The sequence below is a fragment of the Nothoprocta perdicaria genome, unplaced genomic scaffold (assembly GCF_003342845.1).
Source record: "Nothoprocta perdicaria isolate Ctin4 unplaced genomic scaffold, notPer1 scaffold_72, whole genome shotgun sequence".
NCBI lineage: Eukaryota > Metazoa > Chordata > Aves > Tinamiformes > Tinamidae > Nothoprocta > Nothoprocta perdicaria.
Window position 1 is genome coordinate 1,508,852 of NW_020455999.1, and position 27,785 is coordinate 1,536,636.

Sequence of the window (27,785 nt, forward strand, 5' to 3'; positions counted from 1 at the left end):
TTAACATTTGAGGTTTCTAGCTTGTCACCTTCCTCCTAAAACAAAATGCGAGATGTGAGATAAGAAATGGTGTCTTGAAATGCAAACATAGATTTGAATTTGTCAGTTTTGCTCTTGTATCTTACTCTTTCCTTTTCACAGCAATTCCTTTAGACTCCTCCTCTCCAGCAAAATGTCCAAATAGCAAAGACATTGCCTTGAAAATTTTAAACTTTTATGCAACGTGTAATTTTTTATAATCTTGTTTTTACAGATATTCTTCTATATTCCATTTGTCATTTCTTTGAGTCCAGTTCCTCCTGATGGTAGTCATTACTTTAGGGTCTGATAGAATAACGCATTTAAAATATGATGGACTTGATTCTTTTTTTGAGATTTCTTCCCACCGATGAATCAATGTCACTAGTTAAAAATCACTTGGAGGGAACTAAATCAGTCTAATGTGACAATATTGTCTTAAATAATGCCCGGATTATTTTGGTTCTTAGAATTAAAACAAGAAGAAGCTGTTCTACTCCAGTTAGCGGATATTAAAGGTCCTGTAAATAAGGATTTCGTGGTTGCTGTTGAGAAGGGTGTTGTTGCTCTTGGATGGCTTTGTCTGACATATGGCTTTATGGGCCAGGTTCAGTGTACCTGCCAGGTGTTAACCACTCTGAAATGCAACAAAGCAGCACCAATCCTGCCCCAAGGAATACCTGGATACGTGGCTTGAATTGAAAACTTGGGCTGTTCCTTCCAACTCCGAGGTGTAAACTGAGCAACGCAGCATGGATGAAATATATTCCATTATAGTTTAGCTTTATACACAAGTTGGATGTATAATATCAATATAATATAATATAATATAAATCTACGGGTTGGATCGGCAGACTATAAGTATCTTAAGGCTGGGAGAAATGCAGCATGTGATGGTATAGCACCTATGCAGTCCAGCTCAGATCAGAGCTCCCTTATTCTATTCTCTAGGTAGCACCCATTGCAATCCTGGAGAGATGAGGATGATGAYGGCAGGTCGAGGGAGGAAGACAGTGCTGCCTTCCTCCCAGGTGACAGAGGCAGAAGCAGGATCCTTACACTAACAYGTCCACGTAGAGTGACGTGCAGCTCTTATACGCAGAGATATTGAAGGCTGAGAAGTGTGTGTTGGAGTTCTACCTTCTCTGCTGCTTTCCGTGCTTAAGCAAATTTCTCCTTCTGGAGAACTGAAAAAAAAGAAAGAAAACAAAGCAGGAAGGCCCCTTGTCATCTTTATCGTTAGTATTTATTATGCTTAATTACATGACTCACTAACAAAAGTGAGTACTTAAGTCTCCTGTCACTGTTATTTTTATTTAAGCTGCAGTTTTCTCCAAATTCCTTCAACTAAACCAACTATGATAAAGTTTTTATTGTAAAAGCAACGAACTGCATTAAATGCTAAGCCTTCTTTGTCACTCTTTTGAGTCCTTCTTAGTGCTGTTTTCTTTGTATACCTGTTTTCAGTGGTTTTTTCTAATTGCCTGGCAAGACTWAAAGCCATTGGTATTTTTGTGCATCAAAAAAGGAGTAGGGAGGGAGGAAGAAGTGGAACAAATTATAAGAAAACTCTGCATTGTGTTGAACTAGAACTTAATCTTGTGTTTCTGTTTCAGATCTCTAGCAAATCTTTTTTTTTTTTAATATCTCCTTTGTCTCCTGAAATCCATGATTTTCAGTCTATCCTTTAGTATCTAATGTCATCCTTCTGCCCATCATGAATCTGGTAATTATTTACATGTCTAGTGATACAAGGCAAAGTTACTCAAGTCATTTCCGTTAGTTTTAGTGGATCCCTGATATCCTGAAGAATGTGGAATCATTAATAGAGGCTCCGTTTCTCCAACTGCTGGACAGACTGTGGTCCTCTGTGGGCATCTTACTAGACAGTGCTGGATTTTTTGGATCTACTCTAACACTGTCTGGTAACGATGTTTAAAGGGTGAACCAAACAACAACATGCATCAGGAGGAGCCCTCCCAGAAAGACTGTGCACCACAATTTAGGCCAAACTGGAGCATTTGGACAAGAGGGTAAGATGTTAACTGCAGTATTAACAAGTATTTTTAGATATAGTAACTGGCTATGCTCATAAATACTTACAAATACTTCCACCAAAGGTTTATTTTTTCTTCCCCCCACTGGAAACCTCTCCATCAAGTGCCACCAAACCTCGGTCCTGCTTGAACTGAGACTGTGTGCAGCTCCTCAGAAGCACCATAGTGCATTCTTACCCCCGGACACTGCTTAGAGCTGAGATGTGTTTATTTGGCAGCAGGTTGAGAGATTTCCATGTAGGCTGCCACACTTGGCTGTAGGTGGCCAGGATGCTCGTTGTAGGGGTCAGTTTTCCCCTTACAGTTCAATAACCTCCACGGTTGAACTGCCAGGGAACTTCCAGACCTATAGCTTGCCCTGTTGCAGGCAGTGCTTTCAATGCATAGAACAGGTGGGTTAATCACACTAATTATTCCACTTGGAAATGAAGCAGTTTAACCCAGGAAAGGAACAAAGTGCTTACCCTGYTCTGCCTAACCAAGCAGAGGGGTAGGAAGGGCTCTGACCTCCCAAGGACTCATTTCAACAGCTCGAGCAGAAACACATCGCTGCGTTGGGTTGGGAATGGAGGAGGCTTTGATTAGAAGCTGGTAATCCTTAAGGAAGGAATCATTCCTCTAAAAAACAACACACAGGTGAAGTTTAACCGACAAGTTAGCTGGAGTTACAGAGGAGCAAGTGCATGAGTGAGCAGAATTATTCTCCTGGGGAAGGGGATGGTTTGTAGTGACCTACTCTGTGAGGTRACTTAGGTCCTTGCTCAAATCAGCAAGGATGTGGCCTGGGTGTCTTATAAAAAGCAACTTTCTCCAGGGCAACCACTCCTGAATCCTGGGAGAGAGCACGAGAAACTGGAAGAAATGAATGGGGCCAGTGAAATGGAGTAAGTTGGGACCCTTAAGCATGAAAAGCTACCTCGCAGTTCGGTATGTGCACTGCTCAGAGAGGCACTACACTTGGTTTATGGGATGGGATTCTAACACCTTAAACCTGGTCACCTTACAATTAAATTGCAATTAAAGCATCTCTGCCTGTTTTGGAACCTGAAATGGTGCTGGGTCAAGCTCAGCTTGGCAATGATGCTTTTTCCTTGAYGGTTATATAGTTCTCAGGAAAATAAGAGGGAAAACGAAGGAACAGAGGAGCATTCTTTGGTGATTAGCCTCCGTGTTAATAAGTAACTGGCTCACAAGGGAGGGAGGAAATGGTGTGAAATTTGAGTGACTCTGCAAATGGGCTTTTAACAAGCATTTAAATGAGATGAATGGGAGAATGTCCCCTCCTCCCATCCATCTTCTCCTACAGGTGCTAAGCTTGGACGGAGCTRAGGAAATCCAAATGAGGGCTGATACCTGTAACGGGGTATCCATGGCAGGCAAGGGATATTTCCTTAAAAAATAGAGAAAAAARATCCTTCCTTCCCTCCCACAGAGGGATATGTGCTTAAGAAAGGGTCTGTTCAGCATCGCCTCAGAGAAAGACAGTGAGTCATGAGAGCCAGGACTAAGGCAGAAAAATCCCCTTCTGCTTAACACCTTCCTCTGCCTCCTCTTCCTCCCACTGCTGCTCCTCTCACTTAAATCCATTTCATAGGAGAGAACTCCATGGGTATTAGTGATTCCTACAGTGGTGGAAGAGCTGCCCAAGTCTCTGCATGAGACTCAGTTTGGGAAAAGCAGCCTCCCTGAGGGGAAATTTTATTATTTAATGAGGACAAATTTGGGATATTGGATGTTTTTTCCCCTTTTGTTTTTTCACCGAGTTGGGCAGCACAGCCTTTTACAGCAGCTAGAASCACATCCAGGTGCTTGATTTGCTGCTACTGCTGCAGCTGCACCAGGCACAGGTAGGGTAGGCGGTTCACAGCGCCACAGACGCAGTGGACAGAGCTGCAAGGTCTTGATAATTCTTATTTTTGGGCTCTCACACCAGCGAGCTGGAARCACTTGTGGTTTCCTAAGCATACTGCCTCTTTAACAGGAAGTATTTCAAGTTAAATATTTACTGGCTACTGTTTTGTCTATAGAAGAGGTGGTCAGCCTCTCCCTGCCCTACCTTTTTAGTCCTGGTTCCTGGAGGAAAAAAAAAAAAAGAAAAAAAAAATCTATATATCTATAAATATTAGTGCTTTTTCTTTAGCCTGAGTGCCTGCTGATTGCTGTCTTACCAGGCAAAGTTAGATCTAGCTATTTTTGTCTAATACTGTCTGGTAATGCCGTCAATCGCATTGGCAAAGTCTTCGTCTTGACAGAAATACGGAGAGAAAGAAAAAGGTTGTCCTTATCGGAAGAGCCAGTGGAGTCTGTCTGGGCCAACACGCTGCCCTGTACTGGGAAGGCTGCAGAAGCAAAAAGAGAGAGATGGGAAAAGCCAAGAGCACTTGCATGTCCTCAGCACACTGAGGGGTCAAGCTGTGGTTACTTTTTTTTTTTTTTTTTTTTTTTTTTTGACTTGTTTTCCTAAAAACAAAGCACACAGGGTCTCCATTATGTCAATACAGTCGCACTGCATTGTCAGGAAGGTTGCCCAGTTAGGAAATCTCCATGCTCACAAATGCTAGGGTGGTCAAGATGGGTTTTCAATTAAAATGACTGTAGCACAGTCTCGTTTTGCAGGGTGCAGGTGGCATTCCTTTCCATARGACAGTTCTTTAAAGGAACTTCCTTAGATATATCCAAGGGTCTCATCAAGATATCCACTCACTGCACTTCATGCATCAAACTGTGCTATCCCTGAACTTCAGCTGACTTCCTTTCCTCTCTATGCCTCTCCTCATCCAAAATTTACCCTTTGGATTTTATGGAAGCTGGAGATCCTTAATGGAAACTTTGCTCTTTCTCTTTCCCTCTGCATGAGGTCATCAACGTGTTCAAGGGAGTGATGCCATTGCTTGAAGTGAAATGTAGGACCTTTCAACAACATTACCCTTTGCTAATAATTTTCAAATAATAATCGTGTATCATGTAGTATTTAATTTACTGTTGTACTTCCTTTGAGTTTGTATCAATCATTTTAAACTTTTAAATTACATGTTTATTAAAAGAATTGAGTTTGAGCTCCGTGTTGAATTTATTTCGAAGCAATACCGATTGGGTACATCTTGCATTTGCTGACCTTGAATGGTTCTTTTAACCAGTCTTGAGGACACACTGCCTTATCCTCACCCATTCATAATGTTGTGGCCAAATATAGGAGACTGACACATGAACATTTCATTCTTTGAGATATCCTTGATTTCTAGGTGAAGGAGTTTCCAGAGTGTGTGAGGAGCGGGGGGATTTATGCCCCAGTACATTCCCATCAAAAAAAGAAGGTCCTTACACACTCTATAGTAAGAACATGCTCTTTTACACCATGTAAGTGTTGAATTCTCTGTGCTAAGTCCTTAACAACTATCTTTAATTTTGAAGGGTGCAGTAACATTACTGCTCTTCCCCAGCTGCAGGCTGGAACAGCTCTTTGGTTTGAACAGTCCCTTATAATCCTGGGTTGTAATCCGCCGTCCAGGGTGGATATCACTTCCAAAACGGGTGAGAAAACTCCTGAAGGAGATCTCCGGAGAAAATGGTGAGGCAAATGAGCAGCACCTCTTCCAGCAAGCCCCTATTTCACTTGGAAGGACGAGCACCAAGGAAGCAGACCCATGGGGATACGTTGTCTGAGGTAAGAGTAGCTGCACTTTTAAGTAACTTTATAGCCCTGAAGGACTTTGGAGAGAACTAAAGGATCTGATAAAGCTGCCGTTTTAGTGCTGATCTCAAAAGGGAGGTCGCTCCGTGGCCTCTATTAAACCATCACGTTAGTGCCTTCAGTGAGGAGGCAGYGCTGGGAGAGGCTCAGCAAACACCGAGGAGGTCCAGCCTCCTTGGGCTCATTGCTTCTATTTGCATCCCAAACACCACCTTAAACAAACCCATTGCTTTGTGTGTGTTTGAGCCCAACTTATTCGCTCACTGCTAGCCCATCCTTTCAAAAGATGCATGGGGAAAGACAGCAAGAGCACCTTCAATAACACCAAATAAATAAAAAGCCAGCTTTCACACAACCCGGGATGAATGAACAACATGCAAAGCTTGCAGTTCTTTATTTCACTTAGAACACGTCTGAAAACCAGAGCCATTTTAGTAGTGTTGGGGAACAAAGGAACTGCTTATAATCTGGACACTTGAAAAATAACCAGGAGAAGACGAGGAGGAGTTTGCAGTGCACTAAAGCAAGCGGCTCCATCCGTAGACACCGCAGCAATAGAGAGGAGGGGTGAAAAACAGGAACAGCTCTTACCTTGGGGCTTCATAGCACCGGGCCAGGCTCCTGCACTGGACCTGCCTTTCTGGCCAGGTGAGCCCCACTACAACGTCATGGATAAATAATATCTACCTAGTTTTACCCGTTYCTGTGTATACTGCTAGAAATTCTTCAGAGGCAGCAGTGAGATCCCATTTCTATGGAAATAAAACRCAGGGTTAATCGCGCTCTTGCTGCTGTCGGAGTTATCTCTGCAAGGCCATTCAAGGTCAGAGCTCTCAGATGTTCAGTGATTCCAAACGAGCCCTTCAGGGTGTTTTTGTGAACGTGGTAAATGAGAGACAACGGCCAGGGAGCTGTGCAGCAGCTCACAGCACACTGCACCTACCACGAGGGAGTTAGTGGTTGGTGTGGGCAGCTGATGGAAGCAGAGCAAACAGAAGACACTTCCAGCTATAAAAATGCCATTAGAATAGCAGATTTCCTTTCAAATAAGGATTTACGTAGTGCATCTGCACTGCTGGGTGGTGCCTCCTCCCTTTACGTTTCGGTAACACCACTGCAGGCATCCGAGGAGCAGGTTCAGACTTGAGCAGCAGTGTGTTCTGCGAGGCAGCAAAGGCAGCAGTTTCAAGGCGAAAGAGGCCGCATGCCTCTCTGCTTCCTGCCGTCTGTTGTGGTATGAACCTTGCCTACGAAAACTCACATCCCTCTTTCATGGCAATGTCAATAAGACCCTTGTTTCAAAGGCTGCTGTTGTCTGGGAGACAAGTAGGAGAAGGTGTGATTGGACGTGGAAGATGGGAAAGACGGAAAGAAAGTGATAGAGGGGGCGAGGAGGAAGATACGAAAGGTGAGAGTGCATTTCCTAGGAATGTGTGATTGCAGGTGGTCACCAACCCTGAGAACCAGTGGTATTACAGAAAATGTTGGTGAAACCGTGCGGAGAATTCACCTACTGATGCTGCTGCGTGGGGTGTCAGACCAGTCATCTTCATTTCCCCCCCTGTCACTGGCAGCATCCATGAGAAGTGGCTGGATCAGTCTCCTCGGGGAGGATGTGTCTCTCCCCAGCTGCACAGCTTCAGAATTTCGGGGTTAATCATTAACGGCATTAGCGCGGAGCCCGCGTGCCGGCCGCGCAGCGACGGGGAGCGCCCAGGGACCGAGCAGCAAAAAGAGCGGCGCTTTTCGGGGTTCCTGTTGCCCCAAGGAGCTCCGACACTCTCCACAGGGTTGTCCCTAGCTCCACAGTTGCTCCGTGCTCCTCCTCATGCCCAGTTTGCCTTTCTTGCTTTGTAGTTTAGTTACAAGGTGGGTGCCGAGGTACGTTATGGCTGAGAGCCCCTCTTGCCTGGCCCTTCACGCCAGCTGCAGACCCCGGAAAACACGGCTACGTTCATGTGCAAAACTGGGTTTCTACCTCCCGGCGAGTGCTGCAAAAGCATTGTAAATGCTCTCGTAAAATGCTTGCAAAAGGATGGTCCATGAGAACACTGCTGCTGCTGGGAAGGAGCACAAGGAAGCCCAGGGCATGGGCTCAGCTACCTTGAGAATTTGGGATTTTTTGTGTGTGCAGGGGGGGAGCAGGCGAAGCGGCTTYCAAACATTATTAAAAGCTAGTTTTCCGAGACGTCCTGTTCCAACCCTCCAGCTAGCGAGCACAGAGGACGGTCAGACCCTACRCAGCATGAGTCACCCCTGAAAAATCCCCGAACGCGAGAGATGGTCTAGATAGCGCCCGGGGCCGGCACCGCAGCGCCGGCTGCTGCCCYGGCTGAGGCTGGCGCCAGCCCCGGCTGCCCGGAGCCCGGCCCCGAATGTTTCAGCCCGGCGGCTTTTGAATGGAGCCGGCCCGAACCCTGGGATGATGAGGATGGAGCGGGAGCTGCGAAGGCTTCTCTCGATAGCGGAGATCGCGCCCGTCGCGCTGTCTTTGCCATTTCTCCTTCTGCTGTCGTGAAAAGCCACCGGTCAAGTTCAGCAAGACTCGGCAGGTTGGAAAGGCCTCAAGGTGACTGTGTTCGTGGTGGGGTTTTTTTTGTGTAAACAGGCGGTTGGGTAAAAAAGGGAGAGGTAAGTGAATGTCCCCTCCCCTTCCTTGGCACGGAGGGTTGCAGCACCAGAGAGCCCAGCCGGGAGAAGAGCAGGAAACCTGCTGGCCAAAGCACTTTTAAACATCCCTATAGGACCTCAAAGCTTAGTGCAAATGATCCTTCATTATTCCTAATAATTCTCTAAGGAATGCCTCTTTTCCTTGGACACAGAAGGGGATCCGAAGCACGAAGTTAATTGGGTTTCAAGTGAATGAAATAATTGCTAATAAGTGAAATAAGAAGCACTTAAGAAGCTGTAACCTCAGCCTCTGGTTTTCTCCCCGAGTTAGGCAATGTTTCCTCGAGGGTGTGACGCTTGCTGGAGGCATCTGCAATATTGCAGCGTGGCACCCTGCGCTCCTCCCACCCGAGCTCTTCCCTCCGTGGCCAAGGAGGTTGTGGCTGGTGGGWTGGCCATGGGACGTAATCGAGGAAGGGGAAGGTAAAGCAAGGGCAGGAGCCCGGCTGGCTCCGCACGCTCGGGGCATTGTGTGCAATGGGAAAATACGGAGAATGTTCCTGAAGGTCACTGTGACCGCCAAGGAGTGCCAGGGCATTCAGAGCGCCTTGGCGTGTCCACCTGGGGCCAACCCGGAGACGGGATCCAAGCCAGATTCCACCTCCTGTCAGCTTTYGCCCTGCGTTTTTATTGTATTTTATTTGGGGGAAAAGAAAGGCTACTGGGCAAGGGAAAAAATCAGGTTTGCTGCTGGGTTTTAGTTCTTTCCCCCTTCTAGATTTAATTATGAGGAGCTTAGGTGTTCCAAGGGAGGAAAGTCCCTGCACATGGAGCAGGTCTCAGCATCTCAGCTACAGCTCAGCTACAAAATCAAGGAATAAAAATTAACGAACTCTCCTAGGCAAACTCTGCCATAGGGAGGGAAATTATAGTGAAGACCAAGTAGAGAATTGCAGGAATTTAGCCCGTACTATTGATTTGTGCCGCGGGGAGCATGAAACGAGCCTCTTTTTTGGAGGCCAACTACCTCAACCTGACCTTAGGAGGCCTGGGAAAAGCCATGGAGGAGCAAGCACCAATGGTCTAGCAGCGAATGCTGCTTTTCCCACGTCTCTGCTATGCAAGTTCCTCTAGATACCCATGCCCTGGTTTGTTCAGCAGCCCTCTTGTAACGCTGCGCTGCTGGGGAGCTTCATCTGAAAGCACCCGTGTTTGGAGAAAACACGCCTTTTTGGAGAAAACACACCTTTTTGGAGAAAACACGCCTTTTTGGAGAAAACATGCCTTTTTGGAGAAAACCCTGTGCATTTTTAGCCCCGGAACCCCTCATGCAGTTGCCAGCTGTAGCTAGGCAGCTGCTGCTAGGAGATCAGCCTGTGTTTATAGCTCTGGAGGCTTTTCAGACCTCTCCGAGAAGCACCACTGAACCTCAGCGTATGCAGAAGGGAAGCAGGTCTGCTTTGCGACCTGCTGCTCGCAATCCACCGCTCTCCAGGCTCCAAAAAATCCCCCGGGAGCACAAGGCTGCGCTGTCCCAGCGTGGCTTGGTCCTTCGCAAGTTGTTTACGGGCTGGCTAGAAACCAACTGAACGATCTCCAAGCCAAAGGAAGGACACGAGGCAGTTAAAGCTTTGCTAAAGTATCTAGAAACTGCTGAGCAAAGGTTAGAATTTCCATTGCTTTCCGTTAGCTTAAGATATGGTCTTAGACCTTGAATGAAGGGGCGAGACGGCAGGAGGTGCTGGTTGCTCAGAATGCTTCTAATCTCCATGGAGATAATGTACATATGGTACCCAGGGCTTTATGCTGAAAGTGTTTTGTGTCACCTGCTGCCAGCAGTGCCCACCTGTGAACTGAACATCTCTTTGCATCTAGGTTTTAATATCCAAAATGAATGATCCCGGCCCTTATTGCAAATATACCTTGGCCAATCCTCAAAGCTGCTTCTCTGGCAGCTTTGCTGTGGATGGAGAACAGCAGGGAGTTCTGAAAAATGAGGGGGCAGCTCTTTAATGCTGCTCCACCACAAGAAGCAGACGTGGAGAGAGCACCCATCAGTTATTCCAGATGTACAAGACAAGACAAGCCATGCATTGGGTGCTACCGAAGGGAAGGATGTAGAAAAGGAAGGAAAACAGATACAAAATCATTCAGATCCGCTGCACAGCTACCAGCAAGCTTATCACTAGGGAGGACCCTCAAGAAACTAGAGCTAGAAAGACTTTGTGTTATCCACTAATGTCAAAAATAAAGGTTCTGATGGAGGGCAAGAACTACACGAAGTGGGGAAATGGCAACTATCCTTCCCGGAGCAAGTGACCAAACAGAAAAATGCACCTCACAGACTCGCCGGGTCCTGGGTGACTGGCAAGGTGGCCCACAGCGACCTTTCCTTTTGCAGCCCAGGCCCTGCCATGGCCTTCGTGCCCGCGAAGAGGAAGAAGAAGAAGACCTCRCCGGTGCAGAGCGGCAGCGCAGCCCAGGGCAGACCCTTGTCAGCCGACAGAGGTGACGCCGCTGTCTTTGGTGGCAGCTGGTGATTATCTTGGGCCCTGGAGCCAGCCTTTCGGCTGATACCACTGTTCATGGCGTTGCACTATAGCGTATATGTGCCCAAAGTACTGGGCGTATTTATTTATATACATATACATACATGCACATATAAATACATAGTGTGTATATACACACAGAGCCTCTGCATGCACACATATACATAATAGGTGTGYGTATACATAYAAATATACAARCACAMATTTWTATATATATATATATATATACACACACWMWMWMTATWWWWWWWWTTTWTWWATRTATRTGYRMWATATATATATAATAGTGTACATGTATGTGGATAGTGTTCTCCAACACTGATATTATGCCCTGACTTGTTTGAAATGGTTGTATTTTTCATATAGATATGTGCATATTTGTACATATGCACATGTATATATACCTACATACCCCTATATAGAGAGCTATATAAACATACACCTATACATGTGCATATATGTTTGTGTATATACACATATATGTATATATACACGTACGTGTATACATATATGGGTGTATGAATGTGCACACTGTATGTAAAATATATATGCTATATATATTATACATATGCAATATATAATAGGGTACTTTTTTATATATATCATATATATAACAGGGTACATGTGTGTATATCATATATATTTATATATTCACACACATACATGTGCATATGCATATATGTATATGAATACATGCATATATGTGTATATATAAGTGCAATATTAATATACATGTAGTATATACATGTTTATATAGACACAAGTATATGTATATATGTGTATATACATTATAAATATATATATATACACACACAGACAACCTGTGTATGTATGTGTGTATATTTTTATATATATATATATATATATATATGTATGTATATAGTTTAAGCAGGAAGTTCAAGGCAGGAGTGCAGGGATTAGCACTGATAATAGCACACTTTGCAAGAACATTAAAGGCTTTCGCTCTTAAACTCCTCTGGTGCAAAGTGCTAAAAGAACAAGCAGAAATTTAATGCAGTTCCTGCTCAAAGCGCGTTGACAGGTGGAGCACAAAGAAGACATAAAGCAAGAGCTTGTAAAATAGCAGMGATAACGGTGGCCAATACCTACTCCCCACTTATGTCAACAGGCGCTTTGCCGTTGAGCTGGGTTTTTTCCTCACGTGATTTTATGGAAGAAATAACCATAAAAGAAGAGTCCAAAGAGTAGATAGATTCCAGTCTCGCCACTCGCTTCCTGCTCCCTCTTTCCCCCCGTTCCRATGGGAGCAGAACGAAGCCAGAGCAGAGGGGTTTTTGCTACTTACAGCATTTATTGCTCCCCCAAACTTTGTGCACAGCCAATTTCAAGAGCGACTTGAGGCATCGTTTCCCAGCCCCGGTAGAATTACGCTTTCCTGTGTCATCTTTGGTTTTTACATGCTCATTTCTGACCAATATTAGCTCCTACCTTGCTAAAGAGAAATTAAACTCGGATTTTCCTAACAGTACCACAGGGTGCAACAATCTTTCTGTATCAAGCTTTGCTACCTTAAAGTTATTTTATACATATATGTATATATGTATGTGTGTGTATATACGTATGAGTGTATGTATATATTACATACACACACACACACACACACACACACACACACACATATATTTGTATATACATATATATGCAACTCATATACATATATTTGCGTTAAATATCTGAGAGACCCAAAACATGACCTCAGAACCATGATTCTGAGTCTTATTTTGCTTTAGGAAAGGACAATCCAGGATTTTTTGCTATGTATTATACAGAAAAAAAAAATCTTGATAGAGGAAACKTCAGAGTTTTTATTCCTTTATTCCAACAAGTTCCAGTTATTCACCATAGTGAAAGATAGATACCAGCTCTGTCATTCTTTCCTGGGAATAGCCCTTACATGTGAGGCAGATCTTACTAACTTTTTACTGAAAAAAAAAAAAAATCCTTATTTGCTGTTTCTGAGCCCAGGGGTAAATAACAGAACCATTTCAGGCCCTGACATGAGTGGGTATCGACCGCAGGTGAGATGTTTTTCCTCCACATCCCTGCAGTCATTGTCMGCACAGTTAATGTGTGCAATTTCTGCTGCCTCSTGGTGCAACAKCAGCGCTGCCAYATCAGGATTGGCACTTGTTATAAATCCTCTAGGCTTTATTAGATGAAAAAAAMCATCTGTTTCAATGTATAGTATATGGTCGATACGTTTGGGAGGCCTTTCTTACCTCTATGTGTGTCTCTAGACCATCAGTATCCCATAGGTCTCCCAGTCAACCCTTTTGGACCGCTGGAATGATCTGTGCTCAGCTCATTTCTCTTCTGCTCTTTCCTCTGTTCTTCCATTTAATATACTCTGTAGGTAAAATAAGAAATAGGTAGGTAAAATAAGAAATTATTTCTGAATTGCTGTAATATAGGGCCCCATATCCATTTAAGGGTTCTCTTAGTTTATTTCTTTCCCTAGCAGCTGTCTTATTAGATGTGTATTCTRTGAAGAAGATACCTGATCACCTGAAGTCTCTCAATTTCCAACTTTGCAGCCAGTTCTAGCACCTTTGAAGTGAAACCTGATGAAGTCAGATGTAAAGAAACTACCACTTGTGGTGAGGAATGTCCTGGACCAAAAGAGACAGAAGAGACACCAGATGTACCACAGGGACCAGGACCATATTTTTATATTGGTGGATCTAATGGAGCTGGGCTGTAAGTAGGTCCCCTTGGGAGACTCCTATGGACAGCCATATGACGGACAGTGGAACTACATGCACCCTAACTGCAATAACCGTGCTGATGTGGAACACATCCTTATTAGAGGCTGAATCACAGTATCCTTAGGGTCCTCACCTCTCTCTGCAGTGCAGGAGAACAAGGCTATTAGCAGTCATCTAAGTCACTTGCCTCCCACTCCACCTCCTGACCTGATGCTCATGGGTGTGTTAGGTTACGGTGTTAGGAGTTCAAGGGATCTGAGCTAAGTCTTTATTAATGGAAAGGAGGCTATTTTGCTGTTTCGTTCTCCATGTGCAGTGTGAGCATCTACTGCCAGAGACGTGGCTGGCAGCGTATCTWTGACAACAGAAGAGAGGATTATGCGCTGAAATGGTGTGAGACCAAGTGCCGAGACACCTATAACAGCTTCAAAGAAGGTAGAGGTGTCAGCAAGCTTGAGTGGGAGTGGGTGACGAGGGAAAACTGGGGCAACTCCCAGGCTAGAGAAGTTCCCCTGTATGGATGCCTGCTACTGTTGCCTTAAAGCAAATGGGTGAAAGCCAACAGCAACAAGGTTAGCTTCATCCTCCAGCTTCTGCTGCATGGAACAATAAGGACCAGGTTTATTTTTGTTGGTTTTGTTTTCCTCATGCAGGTGAGCAGCTTCTCTACCAGATTCCCAACAACGGAATCCTCACCACTAAGATAGGTCTCTTAAACTGCCTGAGAGAACAAGAGCGGGTGATGAACAAGATCACCTGGAGCTCTAACTACAAGTAAGAACTCTAATTTCTTTGAAACTTAGTCAGAAACATAAGCCAACAAGAAGAAAGTGTGCATAAAAAAACAAGGGTCCTCCTTTCTGATGAAGAGTCTTGCTGTCATCCTTTCTGAAAGTAACAGGAAAATTATGATGCTGGACAGGATTTTCAGCTTGTGTTTGGTTTGATCACAGGTTACTGAAGATGGGAGAGTTCTTCCCGGAATCTTTTCGCCTGGACTTACGAGATGAAAGGAATGCCTTTTTTGAGCTTTGCCAAGGTGACTGCCATTGATCAAGCCAGCAGTCAGCTTAAACAGCTCTGTGAGCCTCTGAAGAAGTCTTAAAATATAAACGGGGCAATCATTTTGATGTCTTTGCTGCGCAGATACTGGCAGGTTTATATACACACATATATAGAAAATACATGCATATAAGTATATATATATATATGTATGTATGCACACACACACATTTAAATGAGCGCTTTTCGGAGCCCATGAATTGGCACACGGGTGTTTGCTGCTGTACATGTGATTACAATAGACCCGTCCTTTCTGCAGAAGGAGATATTTGGATCTGCAAACCCACTTGCTCTAACCAAGGCCGAGGGATTTTCCTGCTTAAAAACCGAGCTGCTGTCACCACCTACCAAGCGAAGCTCCACAGCACCGAGGAAGACCAGCTCAGTAAGAAGGGGTCATGCAGGGTTCCTCAGGCCAGGATAGTGCAAAGGTAGGCACTGAAATCTCATCCTTTATGTGTAAGAAGTGTGCTTGGTTAAGCCATACTGGCCTCAAATCATTGAATCTTTCCCTAAATATTTCATGTAAGGACACTCTGAACCTCGTGGTACCCATGCCATGAGGATGACATCAACTGGCATTTTCATGGCATACCAGCAATCAAATTGCCCTGTGCTGGTGACATGCTGTAATATCGGTGTGGCAAAAGCACATCTTGYCACACGGTGACCACATCATGTCCTAGCAGAACAGTGATACTTCTTCTCACAGCATATCCTGGTTATTTGTATAAGCATCCAGTAACCTTTGAAGATAAAGGGGAATAATTCCCAGAGTGGCAATAAAAGCAATGTTGCTCCATGAAGGGCTCTTTGTGTTCASGTATAAACTTTGTATATTCTCCAGTAAGTGTTAGTAAATCTTTAATTACCTCCCACTCCAGAGACTAAGCACAACTTCCATTTCAGATCAAAGAACCCGTTCTTGGCATTTATATTACCTCCTACAAGCGCCCTCTGCTGCCACTCACCTAAAAAAAAGGTTGAAAAATAAGAGGAAAAAGATTGGATCTGCAGTGTGGAATGAGCAGCCTCTGGGTTTTGTGCAAACTTGGACCTGCCGCATGTTAGGGCTGCTYGTTGATGCCGCGTTCTGCACAATTGCTCCGACAGGTATATTCACCAGCCCCTGCTCCTAGAAGGCAAGAAGTTTGACGTCCGGTCCTACCTCCTCATTGCCTGCACGGTGCCCTACGTGCTGCTCTTCGCCCAAGGTTACGTGCGCTTGACCTGCACCCGTTACGATGCTGCTTCGGATGACCTGACTGCTCATCTGACCAACCAGGTAAACCAGAAGCAAAGAAAGGTTTAACTCATCTTTGAGATCTGGGACTGAACATGCTGGGCATGGACCTCACGTGTCTATAGTGACCTGTTTCTGCTCATAGACTYGTCAATGGTTGAGCTGGAGAAGTTTCTCTCAGCAATGCAGTTAGTTCGAAAGAGGCAGGGCTTAACAGGGAGCATGAGAGTAGACGGGGAGCAAAGAAAGGACTTTTGAAAGGCTTCCTCCATACAAAGCCCAGACACCCACGAAATAGGCATGGACTTGTAGTCAGTCATGGCAGCAAATGTGAATAGAAAGAATTTTGGAACCAAAAAGGACCAGAAAGGAGAAAATGGTTTTGTTTGAAAGGCATTTTTCTCCTCCYAGTATATTGCTGAGTTCTGAGAATTAGCAAAACACCTTTTGGAGAGACGTATCAGGTGAACTCGCTTCGGCTCTTGTTGGAGTTTTATGGCTCCTGTAGAAGTGCAGTCCAGGACAGAGGATTACAGCTGCTTCCTGCAATATATGACATTATCAGTGCACTGCTTGTTTTCCTGGAATCGTTTGTTTGCTCAGTTGGAGGGCCATCCACAGGGGAATTCAGGGACTCAGGTAGGATCCCCAAGGCACAACTGATATTAAACAAGGGGCAGATGTTAGGGGAACGTAAATTATCTAGGATCCTGCTGGGAGGAGGGAAAGAAGCTTTACCTGCACCTGAGCATCTGCTCGTAGGACAGAGCTTTCCAAATTACAGTTAATTCTGCCCTCATTCCCTTCCTGCCCTTTCCTCCTGCTCAGAGCCAAAAATTTTTCTCCTGTCAAAAGAGAAGAGAAGAGGCAGTTGTAGCCAGGCCAAGCTGTTTTGCAGGGGACAGGGAGTTGCTTTTGTCCAAACAGGGTAAAGAGCCCRTTATCCATAAACTCCAGGATTAAATGAGACAGTGGAAGAGAAGCCCTCACCCAGCTTTTCTCCGGGGATGCATGTGCTTCTCACACATATTTCCCACCTCCTAAGCAGGTAGACACCGAGCARTAATGAGGCTTTATTCCAAAAAACATCATGAATCTCTGACTTGAAAGCATCGCTCCCTGTCTGCCAGGCTGTGGCTCAGAGATGCCGTATATACATACGTGCATAGCAAGGTACACAAGGAGAAATGGCAGCAGAGTGTGTCCCCACCACTCCTTCCACCTGTAGGATTTGTTCCTTCCCAACTGCAGATCCTTGGAACAACTCAAGAGAACTGGATGTCTGCTGTGCAGTCTGGCTCCWAGTTACGCTGGAAATCTAATCCTCCCTTTGCTCCGTGTCCCCGTTTCTCAGTACGTGCAGAAGAAGAACCCCCTGTACAACCAGCTCAAAGAGGAGACAATCTGGCGGATGGAGCGCTTCAACAGCTACGTTAATGAGAAGTTCAGGAGAGCCAATGGCCTCCCGAAGGACTGGGTTTTCACTGTGTTTACTGTGAGTACATGCAAGTCTACGACACGCCAGTCTGCCTAATTAGGGGAGCAGGAATACAGAGCAACCCCCCAGTTCCCTGGAGCTTCCTAGAAAAGAGATGAGCTGAGTGAGAAGGGGCAGAGAACTGTTTTCTGAGGTTTATTTTGTTAATGTTATGATTTAAACCCAACCCCAAAGAAAAGGAAAAAAAAAAGGTAAAACCTTTGTTCAAATGCTTTGGGGTTTAGAAAAACACTTGGCAATCAAATGTAGTTGAGTTTGCTGAAAGTTTCTCAGGGATCAGAARCTTTTCAGCCAACTTTGTGTTATGACTTAAACAGAGATTTCCAAGCATTTCAACTCCAAATGCAGTGAAACGCGGTATCAGCCACTACAAGTTGCTGTTACTCATTGCACGTCAAGAGGGGGGTTCCAGTCAACTCAAAACGGGCAGATGTGATCTGCAGAAAGCAACATCCTTCCAAACCTAGAGAGGGCTTCTGCTCCCTAAACCAAGTGCTAGTCTATGACCTGCAGCAGCTCCCGTGCTCGTGATTTTTGAGCTGATCAACAGTGGTGGTTGTCTCTCTCAGAAAAGGATGCAGCAGATCATGGTGCAGTGCTTCCTGGCGGCCAAGCTCAAGCTGGAGCGCAAGCTGGGGTATTTTGATCTCATCGGCTGCGACTTTTTAATTGATGAAAACTTTAAGGTAATGAATATAACACTGTCGTATACTGGGTATAATATTAGACAGATATCTAATAAAAAGAGTGGAGCATGGTTGACAAGCTATAATGCTTTTGTATAATGTTTCTAATGTCACAAGAACCAAACTGATGTACGTGAGATGAGTATCCACCAGGGCAGCAAAGAGGTCACCCTAAAGCCGTAACGAAGCATCCGTCATTATTGATTCAGGTGTGAGCATCAGGATCCGTGTTCACTCTAGGTTTAGCCCTCAGCCAGCCTCGTCATAGATTCATGTGCTAGAATCACAGCTCCCACTCACGAAGACTGAACGACAACCAGACAAGAACAGCCAGAAGAAAGGACGTAATCAATACCGCGATTACAGAGCTTCCAGTGCAGTGCAGCTCTGCAAAACCACCTGGCCTAAGCACAACAGAAAGCCATCTGGCCGATTCTGCTGTTGCTAAAGCAGCAAGGAATTCAACCCTATTCCAGCGAAGGGCAGTGGGAACGGCAAACCTTAGGAAAGAATGGAAATAATGTGTGCGGCGCAGGGCACGGCCCCCAGACAATGGCCTCTTTGTAGGGGAAGTCAATGACAAGGCAGAGTAAATGGCAGAGACGCAGAAACTGGCCGCTTCTCGCATTTCAGCAGCAATTGTCCTCTGCAATGTTGGCATGCACAGCCCAGGCTGTGTAAACCTTAAGTAGAATAGGAGATCTGATATCACTCTATTGTGGCAAGCCCTACTTGGCTGGTTAAAAACTTGAGCTCGGCTTCAGCGAAAACACAGCGTTTAGAGACTCCCACAGCCCGTGTGGGTTGTGTGTGGAGGGGGAGACAAAACAGGTTTCTTTACAAATATTATCAGCGAGAATGGGGAGGATTTCTGGGCTGAGAAACTAGAAGCTTAGAAAATTAAAAACAGGCACAGAAGGAGTCAGCTCTGAAAGAGAGCAAAGTGTGAATTTAGGCATTTATTTAGCATCGGTTTGTCTTTCTTTCCCTTGCCCTTGAAGCAATAAACCTCCCCCTGCTCTGTGGAGCAGACTCCAAGTCCTGCACGGGCGGATATTGCAGCTCCTGTTGTGGCATCCTGCCCTCCCCGTCTGTAACACACCGTGACCTTATTCCCCCGAGCACTCGTTCATGGTGTTAACCACTGCAAACAGCTCTCTTGGCTTAACACATTTTGGTGAACATCAGAAAGCCTCAGAGCAGGTTTTTGTTTGTTTGTTTGTTTTTGGGGGGGGGGGGGCATGGGGATTGCATTTAATTACTATTACCATGAAGTGCCAGCTTTTGTATAATTCATCCAGTCCTTATGAAAAATGTGTCTTGCCCACACAGATGTGATGGGATTTGGGAGGGTTTTTTAGTACTCCTACCTCTCATGGTGCTCACAGAGCCTGGAAAAACACATTGCTGTGACTCTGAGGTGACYAAAGCTGGATTACAAGTTTCTGACCATTTTTCCTAGATATGGCTTCTGGAGATGAACGCAAACCCAGCGTTGCATACCAACTGCAAAGTCTTGAGAGACGTCATTCCCACCATCGTCTACGAGAGTCTTGGTAAGCGGGCAAGTCGTAGCGTGGCCATCACCAGATAACCATGTCACTCCATCACTTGTCAGAGGAAAGACTACAGGATAGATACAGGTATTTTTGCGTGCACCCACCTGTATTTTGAGGGTGTTCTTCATATCCTTCATTGCCTTGCCCGCAGCTTCACAGTATTTTCCCTGCTTGAGATTCCTTGAAACCTTCCCGGTGGAGTTGACGTAGGTGATGTGAACGTAGGCAAAGTGGYAATAAAATTGCCCTTTAAAATAAAAAAAAGCCTTAACAGTAGCAGTCCACAGATGTCACAGCTCACAGGCTGGAAACCACTTCCCTTTACCCTTCCTCTTGCTCATGCACCCAGCTGCCCTGTGCGTACACACGAGAGCTCAGGTAGATTTTGGTGTCGGGGAGTTTAGACTCTCTCCTAACTGCGTCTTCTTTTCCAGATCTGGTTCTTGAGATTTTCAACAAGTGCCTCAAGGGCCAGAGCCTCTTGCCTTTAGAGACACTTGGCCGTTTTGTGCTTCTCTACAAGGAAGATGCTGCAGCCCCCGGCCAGATACCAGCGAAGCTCAGAATTTCCCCCTGCATGGGCAGGTACCTGAGGCCAAACACCAGCAGCCCCAGCCACTYATGTCAGAGCCCTGCCAAAACATTAGAGAACTCTTCCAAGAAGCTTCCATCCTCCAAAGAAAAGGTTGGCTTCTGGCGCAACAAGCATTGCCAACGAAGTATCCTAGCTGTCCCGCACGTGCAGCTCTTCAGYCAGGAGGGAAAACCCTCTGAGCGGGCACAGAGGGTGAGGGCTTTCACCAGTCCAGAGGACATGAGAAGAAAATAAAAGCTAAGGTTGTAGGCAGCGTGTGTGTTCTGATGATTTTCACCTCATACAAAAGAATAAGCATCAAACTCGCCTGGAGAATTAGTTATTATTTTAATATGCCTTATTAACGGAAGACAGAATTTATAGGGAAGTTACAGAACTTTAGACATCACATTAAAACCCATCCCTTTTAAGAACAATCTTGATCCAATAGGTGCAATAGAAAGTAGCCAAGCTTTATGGCTAAAGTCCTTACAGAGAGAGGAAGGGAAGCTGCAGTCACCAATTTGGAGGCTTACCAGGGGAAATCCTCTAGTTCTCCGCATGGTTCCTGGGATGTACCTGGTTGTACATCCCAGTCCGTCACCCATGTGATGCTCAACGGTTCACACGATTCACCTGACTACATGAAGRCTCTTTCATTTCTCATTTGGTTGAGGTGACAGCCAAGCAGCAGCACACAAGAACTGCATCAGACCATCATCTCAGCAGGAAGCAATGACATTTGCAGGACCTGGGAGAGGGGGAGGGAGGTTAAAACCAACAGGAAATGCTCAAACTCTGCTGCTTCTAACCCACAAAGAATGTAAATGAGCAGAAAGTGGAAGGGGACACATGCGTGCTTCCTCTCCTGTGCGTTCTCTGACGCTTCTTCAAGCACGTCCACCTGATCCTGTGACTGCAGCAGCGGCCTGGGGACTGGAGCGGGTTCCTGCGGACACGGGAGCAGCRGCGGATCATGGGATGCTGCGGCCTGAGGCAGGCCGGGTCTGCAGGAATGGGCCAGGACGAGGTGGAGCTGCTCAGGACAGGAGCGACTCAAGGCAGGAGCAGGTAGGCAGCACTTTCGGGAACGTCTGAAAATCCCCAAGCATCACCAAACCAAACAGTGCTTTTCCATGCCTGTCACTGAAACTCAATGGCTATATTTGCTTTCCAAATACGACTCCTTTAAAGAAGAAGCTGCTTCTTCCCTTTGGCTCGCCAAAATTTACAACAACACCAAATGGTGGATACTTCCATGTGCAGCCTCGGTCCATGCGCGATGATGAGGGTTTGCCTGCCTCATAATTTCTCTTAGTGCTGTAGTTAACAGCAAGATAGCATCAGGATAGCTGCTCTTGGCAGTCAATCTGCCCGCTCCCTGCCCGGCAGTACAAACCTTGCTGCCTTCAGATGGAGTGGTTGCTTTCCAAAATCTCTCTGGCAAAACAGCAGAACAAGTCTCTCCTATTTCCCTTGCCCATGGAGCCTGCACTAAAGCCTGCGTCTCTCTAGGCGAGAGCGTCTTTTAAGAGAAAGGACCGGTTTTTGAGAAACTCAGGGTGGAAACGTTTCTTCCTTGCACAGATATCACTGTCTTTCTCTTTCTTTTGGATGGGCAATCACAACAAACTCCTGGAGTTTTGGCAAGCGCTGCTCATGTTTTCTCGGAAGCAGATGTAAATAACACCATTCTCTTTATCCCCCAGAGTTCAGGTGCGTTATTTCTTCACCTCCTTTCCAATTCTGCAGCTATCCCTTTTTTTTTTCCTAAAGAAGTGTTGCAAAACACACAAGCTTTATGCCAGAATTCCAGAAATTAGTCTTCTGCATGAGCATGAATTTCTTGTTTCTATGATAATACATGGAAGTRTTTTTCTCTAGGTGACTTTGATATTCTCTTTCGTTTCAGAAAGTGGTCCATTTCAGAAGGCCAGAGTGAAGGGTTCCCCCATCCTAAGGATCCTGTGGCCCTCACAGAGACACAAGATGTGAGTATGAGCAGGGCCACCAGGTAAGATTCATTAGCAGAGTCAAGGTAAAGAGCACAGGCTTCTTTATTTCACCCCCTAGGACATTAATACAGTMTCCCATTGCATTAAGGTACCAGATGCTATACCATGCACTTCTAAAAGCATACAACAAAGTTCTCCCTGTTTTAAGGAGCCATTTTTTCCATCTTTTTTTTTTCCCCSTACAGGTATACATGCTTTTCTCATAAAATTATATTTCTCCTTGAATGAAAAGGAAGGTCTTCATGGAAGGGCCAAGGGTTCGACCCACAAGTCTTATTTGTCATTGCAAGCCAGTTTGGGAATTTAGCTCTATATTTTCCCACCTCTAGCTCCAACATGTCTATAATTAAAAATACATGCTACAGATTGGGTTATGTTTTCTTCCTTCCAGGCAGAAGCACCATGGGGAAGAACACAGGAGGAGCTAGTGGACTTACTGATCACACAGCCTATCAGTGGCTGGGAAGGCGTAGACATCCACTCTCTTGGTGACATTGTTTGCTCTTCTCTGGTTCTTCTGAGAAGTTATCGCATGGAGGTAATCGTTCTTATGTTACCACCACATATACAAGAGATGTTTCCCRCTCTGGAAAATTCTTTTAACTTCTGTGACTAGTGAGATTAAAAAAAAGCTGGGGGAAATTTGGACTTCACATACTGTCAAAACCACAGCCAGATCCCAGTGCTTGATTAAGGCCATTACSTTGTTCTAACCTTTGTTTACAAGGATTAATGCCAATACAAGCAGCTTTTTTCATCACTTTCAGCACAAGCTGAATAGATTTCGTGATCACCTCTTTGGTCAACAAGCACTTTTTCCTTCATTTCCAGGTAGGGGAGGAAATCACCTTTTTCTTTAAAGTATCTTTTCATCCAAGCCGTCTCCATGGGTTTTGGGGGTGACTGATCAAAGCATTGCATTTGTACTTAATATTATCACTAATCTTGAAAAATGTCTAGAGTTCAGAAGAGGATACTAGGATCTAGTCCAGGTTTGCCCTGGATTCATCTCTGGTTATCCACCTGCATATGAGTAAGAGTAAAACCTCCTTATATCACCAGGGTGCTGCTGTTTGGTTCATCAATGCTCAGAAATCGTTTTGAGACCATTTTAGGGAAGTTGATACAGAATTCCAAGGTACTGACACCAAGCTCCAGTCAAACCATGACCTACTGCAGGGTAGTCCAGCAGTTAAACACTCCATAGTTCTTATTTACCGACCAGCCATTAAAAACCAGTCTAAGCACTGTGTGTRCACAACGATGTACTAAACATTGCATCAGAAAAGAGGAGGGGAAGGTGAATAGCTCTTGAGAGATTTATATTCCGTCTATTTTTAATATTTAACATGTTTTGGAAGAAAGATATGACTGACCTTATTTCAACAGGAGATGTGTGAGTGCTTCCTTGTGCTGTTCTCCTTCCACTTACTGATCCTCTCGGTGGATCACTCAAAGAAGTCATTCGTTTACGAGGTAAAGCCCAAAATCCTCTTGTATTGACCGTATTCATGCTCCTATCAAGACTTCCTAAATATCTCTTTGCATTTTGCAGTAGGGCTCAGAGAAGTTGCTCATGCCAACTGCTTTCTAACCCCATTCCCCACCATACCAGGGTCTCCTTCCTCTTGCTGGGATGCGCATGAGAAAGGTAGTGAGTGCAATCAGCAACACATTTGAAATTGCTGGTAAGTTTGTTTGGTGGTATCTGGAAGGGGGTTTAATAATCATAAGGCAATGATTCCCATACGCTGGTCCTCAAAGGCCAGTCTGTGTGCATGGAAGATGAGGAGGGCTATGCAGCTGCGTAGATATCCAAGGAAAAAGGCATTTGCCTTCTCCTGGTTTCAACCATGCCTTTCTGATCCAGGCTCTCTAGCCTGCTCTCCAGCAGCTATGACTCAGTAGAGAATAAGACATAGCTGGATGGAAGGAATTTGGAATCCCGGGTCTTACAGGTGGATGCAATTGCTGCACCACCTTAAACCTGCTTTAGAGTTAACTGGAATTCCTCACACACAAGGTAATATACGCTATACAGTCCCCCTTTTTTTCTAATTTTCTACTTAAACCAAACAGTAGCCAAATATTGATGATTGGGATGAATTCCCCCATTTTGCTCCAAGGCATTTCACATTGCAGATGCCCTTCCTCAGACCCAAGGGTTGTGTACTTCCTTGCCCAGGGTCCATGATAGAATCCAGACTCATCTGCTGCCAGAATTCAGCCAACTTGGACATGTGGGTCCAAAACCTCCAGCACCACATTGAGAAGGCAGATGCTACCTGCCCCAGCAGGCACAACAGCCTCATCTCTTTTCTGGTAAGTCAGTGTAGAACAGATGTATAGAAAATGGGATGAGAACAGGAAAGAGCATGGAAATGGGATAATGGGATTTCTAGGATTCCTACAGTTAGGCTAGAACTGAACACTAGTGTTATTTGAGGATGTAGTAGCTTCATTCAAGGTTAAGGCAAGTCAGCCTACTACATACCACCTTTTATCACTGAGAATTCACAACTGCTGCTCTGCACATGAGAGATTTGGGGAAACTTACTCATCATTTTTGTCCCTAGGCTGTAACTTAAGGAGCCTATTGAAATTACACAGTTAAAAATCCAAGTTTCCTCTAACTTACCAAAAAGGAAAGCCTTGCTACTGTGTACATTCTGGACACTGTTACACCAATTCTTATAAAATAAAATATTCTGCAACATCCCACAAGATGGCAGGATTACACTGACATTGAAACCACCTAGATCGTTGTGCTTTCAAGAATTCCACAGTACCTCACACCTCTGGTTTTATCTCCTTTTGGTCCGTCTCAAAAATTAAAAAATAAAATGAAGGTGCCGTGTGATGAGCAGTGGAAGAAGAGGGAGCTGATGAGGCATCTATCCTGTACCACCATCCTGAAGTGGGAAGGAAGACCTATTCAGCATCTGGGAAGGATGCAGCACTTGGCCATGGTGCAAGTTGCCAGCGGCAGCGTTGGGGTAATGTACAATATATATTAAAGAGACAAAGTGAATCTCTTCTGTTAATGTGCTCAAACAACTGCTCTCAGAGAACACAGGGCTATAAGGGACCTCACATGGTCATCTAGYCCATCCCTTTCTCATCTCAGAGCACATTTCTTAAACATTCCTTTGCAAATGTGTCTGATCTAGTCTAAAAAAGACTTGGTGATGGATATTCCATCCCCTAAAATGTACTATCTGCCTCTGTTCCACAGAAATCCGAGGAAAGACTGCTGATCCTGTTCCCAGAAGATCTGCTTTTCCTCTCTGTAGATAAGGAGAGGACTGCAATCACATATGAGGTAACAGAGGGGAATAGAGAAAAATGGGCAAAGAAGCAAAGAGCTGAGAGGAGCTGGATCTTGTGAGCAACTGTAGGAGATGAAAAATGTCTGAATATTAAGGGCAGAAAGGAGAAGTCCAAGGAAAACGTAAAAGCGTTGTTTTTTACTCTTTTGAAGGGAAAACTCCCCATAGCTGGAATCCAGGCGAAGAGGAAAACAGCTGTGCTGGGGGGGCTGCAGTTTGAAATTACAGGTAAGACAAGGTGAGAGCAGTGAGGAACTGAGCAGCACTCAGTGCTCGGACTTGTGCTAGGATGGGTTGTCTTATGAAGTTGTCTTCCAGTGAATGGGATCCGATGTACATGTAACACACACAAACGTGCACAACTGATCAGTTGTAAGATATAAATCTGGCTCTTTGCTTCAGATAACCTTTCTAGCTATATTTGGARCAACCAGGGAGAGGCTCTTTAGGGTCTCATGTTGGTGGGTGCCAAGCTTCAATACGCTTCCCTGCTTCCTTCCTTGGCTCAACAGTCAACCCAACCCCTGCTACCCATCTTTTCTTTCTATGGGAAATCTGAGCATTCTTCAGGTTAAAAGGGAAGACAAGAAACCCAGAGGGTGGCACTGGGGAGAGGGGATTGGTCTTGCACAAGGTGTTAGCCTGTGACTTCCCTTGCTATAGGMTGCTAGCCTACGTGCCATGGCAAACGTAGCATGCTCTCCTACCTCCAAGCTCTTCCCTAATATCTTGCAGGAAGCCTGACAGAACCGATCCTGGTCATCTGTTCTACTGTGGAGGATTATGAAAAATGCCTCTTCCACCTACAGAAGGTATCGGTCAGAGAACTTTACTGCAGAAATAATCTCTTCTCAAGACTGAGACTTTCACAGCCATACASAGGTTCATCTCAAATCTATGGGCCTCCCAGCTTGTCTTCTCCCTTTTCACAGAAAACTTAGGGAGTTTTCTCCAAGCTCATCTTTCTCCTGATAGTAAAACACACCTTCCCTAGGTGTGAAGGACAGAGATACATAAGCACCTGATTTTCATTGATTTCAATGCAAAGATTGAAAKAAGCAGGATGGCTGAGGGGAGGAGGCAAGTTGTTAAGGCAGTTTGTCCTATTTTGCAAAGCTGGAGACACACCTTGTATCACACTACATCTTAAAATACCAACGAGCACACTACAGGCTTATGATCTGTTCCCTGGATTCTCTCACATCCATGTAAAGTGGAGGTTGCTTCCTTCCAAGTAGGACTGTATCTAGGTGTGAAATTGAGGATTCAACCATTTCCCCTTGGCCAGGATATCCAATATGTCCCGTGCAAGAGCACAGGCTTATCTACAACCCTACATGGGCTCAGAAAACAGGGAAGGGGAATCAGAAATGGAAGAGATGTTGGGCTCTGTGTATTTATTAACCAATATGACTATTGGTTAATGGTTATGACTATTTATTAACCAATATGACTATTCTCTAGTTGAGCACGGCTATGTTTATATGGCCTGGCATGTAAAATTCTTGGCAGAATTAGTATGCTTATATGCTGAAAATATGTTCCAGGTGGAGAAAAACCTAGATACTCCGACTCTTCCACCACCACCCATCATCCCTAAGAAATCCCGGCAATATCCAAAGTATATCATTAGCCCGGAGCAACAAGAGCAAAGGTATGTCAGATGTGGCACCATCTCACAGTGAAAGAGCTACAAGAATGAGTCCCTTACTGGCAAGTAAGGATGGACCAACTATTCCCACTGCCAGATGTGGGCAACAGGCTTTGCCATCGACGCAGAATCTTGTGATTTTTGACCTCAGCTGTACAAACGCCTTAAAGACATGTTTTTCCCAGCCTGCCTATTATATTTATTATCTGATTCTTCTCAGAAACTTTGTAAAACACTGTGTAAATACTACAAATAAAACACTTGAGCCTGAAGCTAAGCTATGCGCAGAAAGCAACATTACCTTTAAGGACTTTCAAGACTCAGCCATGATYTGAATCTTTCTGGACTTTCTAGACCCTGAATCTAGGATTCAGGTAACTGTGTTGGTTCACAAAGAAAGGGTTTGGGGAGCCAAACTCTGTCCCTGAAGCTGCAGGGACAGTACAGTTCTTAACTGTGAATAACTCCTTTTCTACAGCTTTTCTTCCTAGCCCAAACAAAGGGCAAAAGTTAATCC

The 27,785-nt window shown here is 44.9% G+C and overlaps 1 protein-coding gene across 1 annotated transcript; it reads left to right on the plus strand.

The window, feature by feature from the left end:
* The first annotated feature begins 8,930 nt into the window (after positions 1-8,930).
* Positions 8,931-27,629, plus strand: TTLL10 (tubulin tyrosine ligase like 10). Its single transcript, XM_026051080.1, has 22 exons — positions 8,931-9,068; positions 9,966-10,039; positions 10,778-10,884; positions 13,481-13,643; positions 13,968-14,086; positions 14,305-14,425; positions 14,605-14,690; positions 14,973-15,144; positions 15,827-15,998; positions 17,311-17,451; positions 18,024-18,140; positions 19,603-19,696; positions 20,134-20,284; positions 22,186-22,287; positions 23,351-23,426; positions 23,904-23,976; positions 24,474-24,610; positions 25,524-25,610; positions 25,770-25,845; positions 26,353-26,429; positions 27,165-27,271; positions 27,623-27,629. Exons 1-22 carry the CDS (start codon positions 8,931-8,933, stop codon positions 27,627-27,629), a joined length of 2,397 nt encoding a protein of 798 aa, XP_025906865.1.
* Positions 27,630-27,785: the final 156 nt, after the last annotated feature.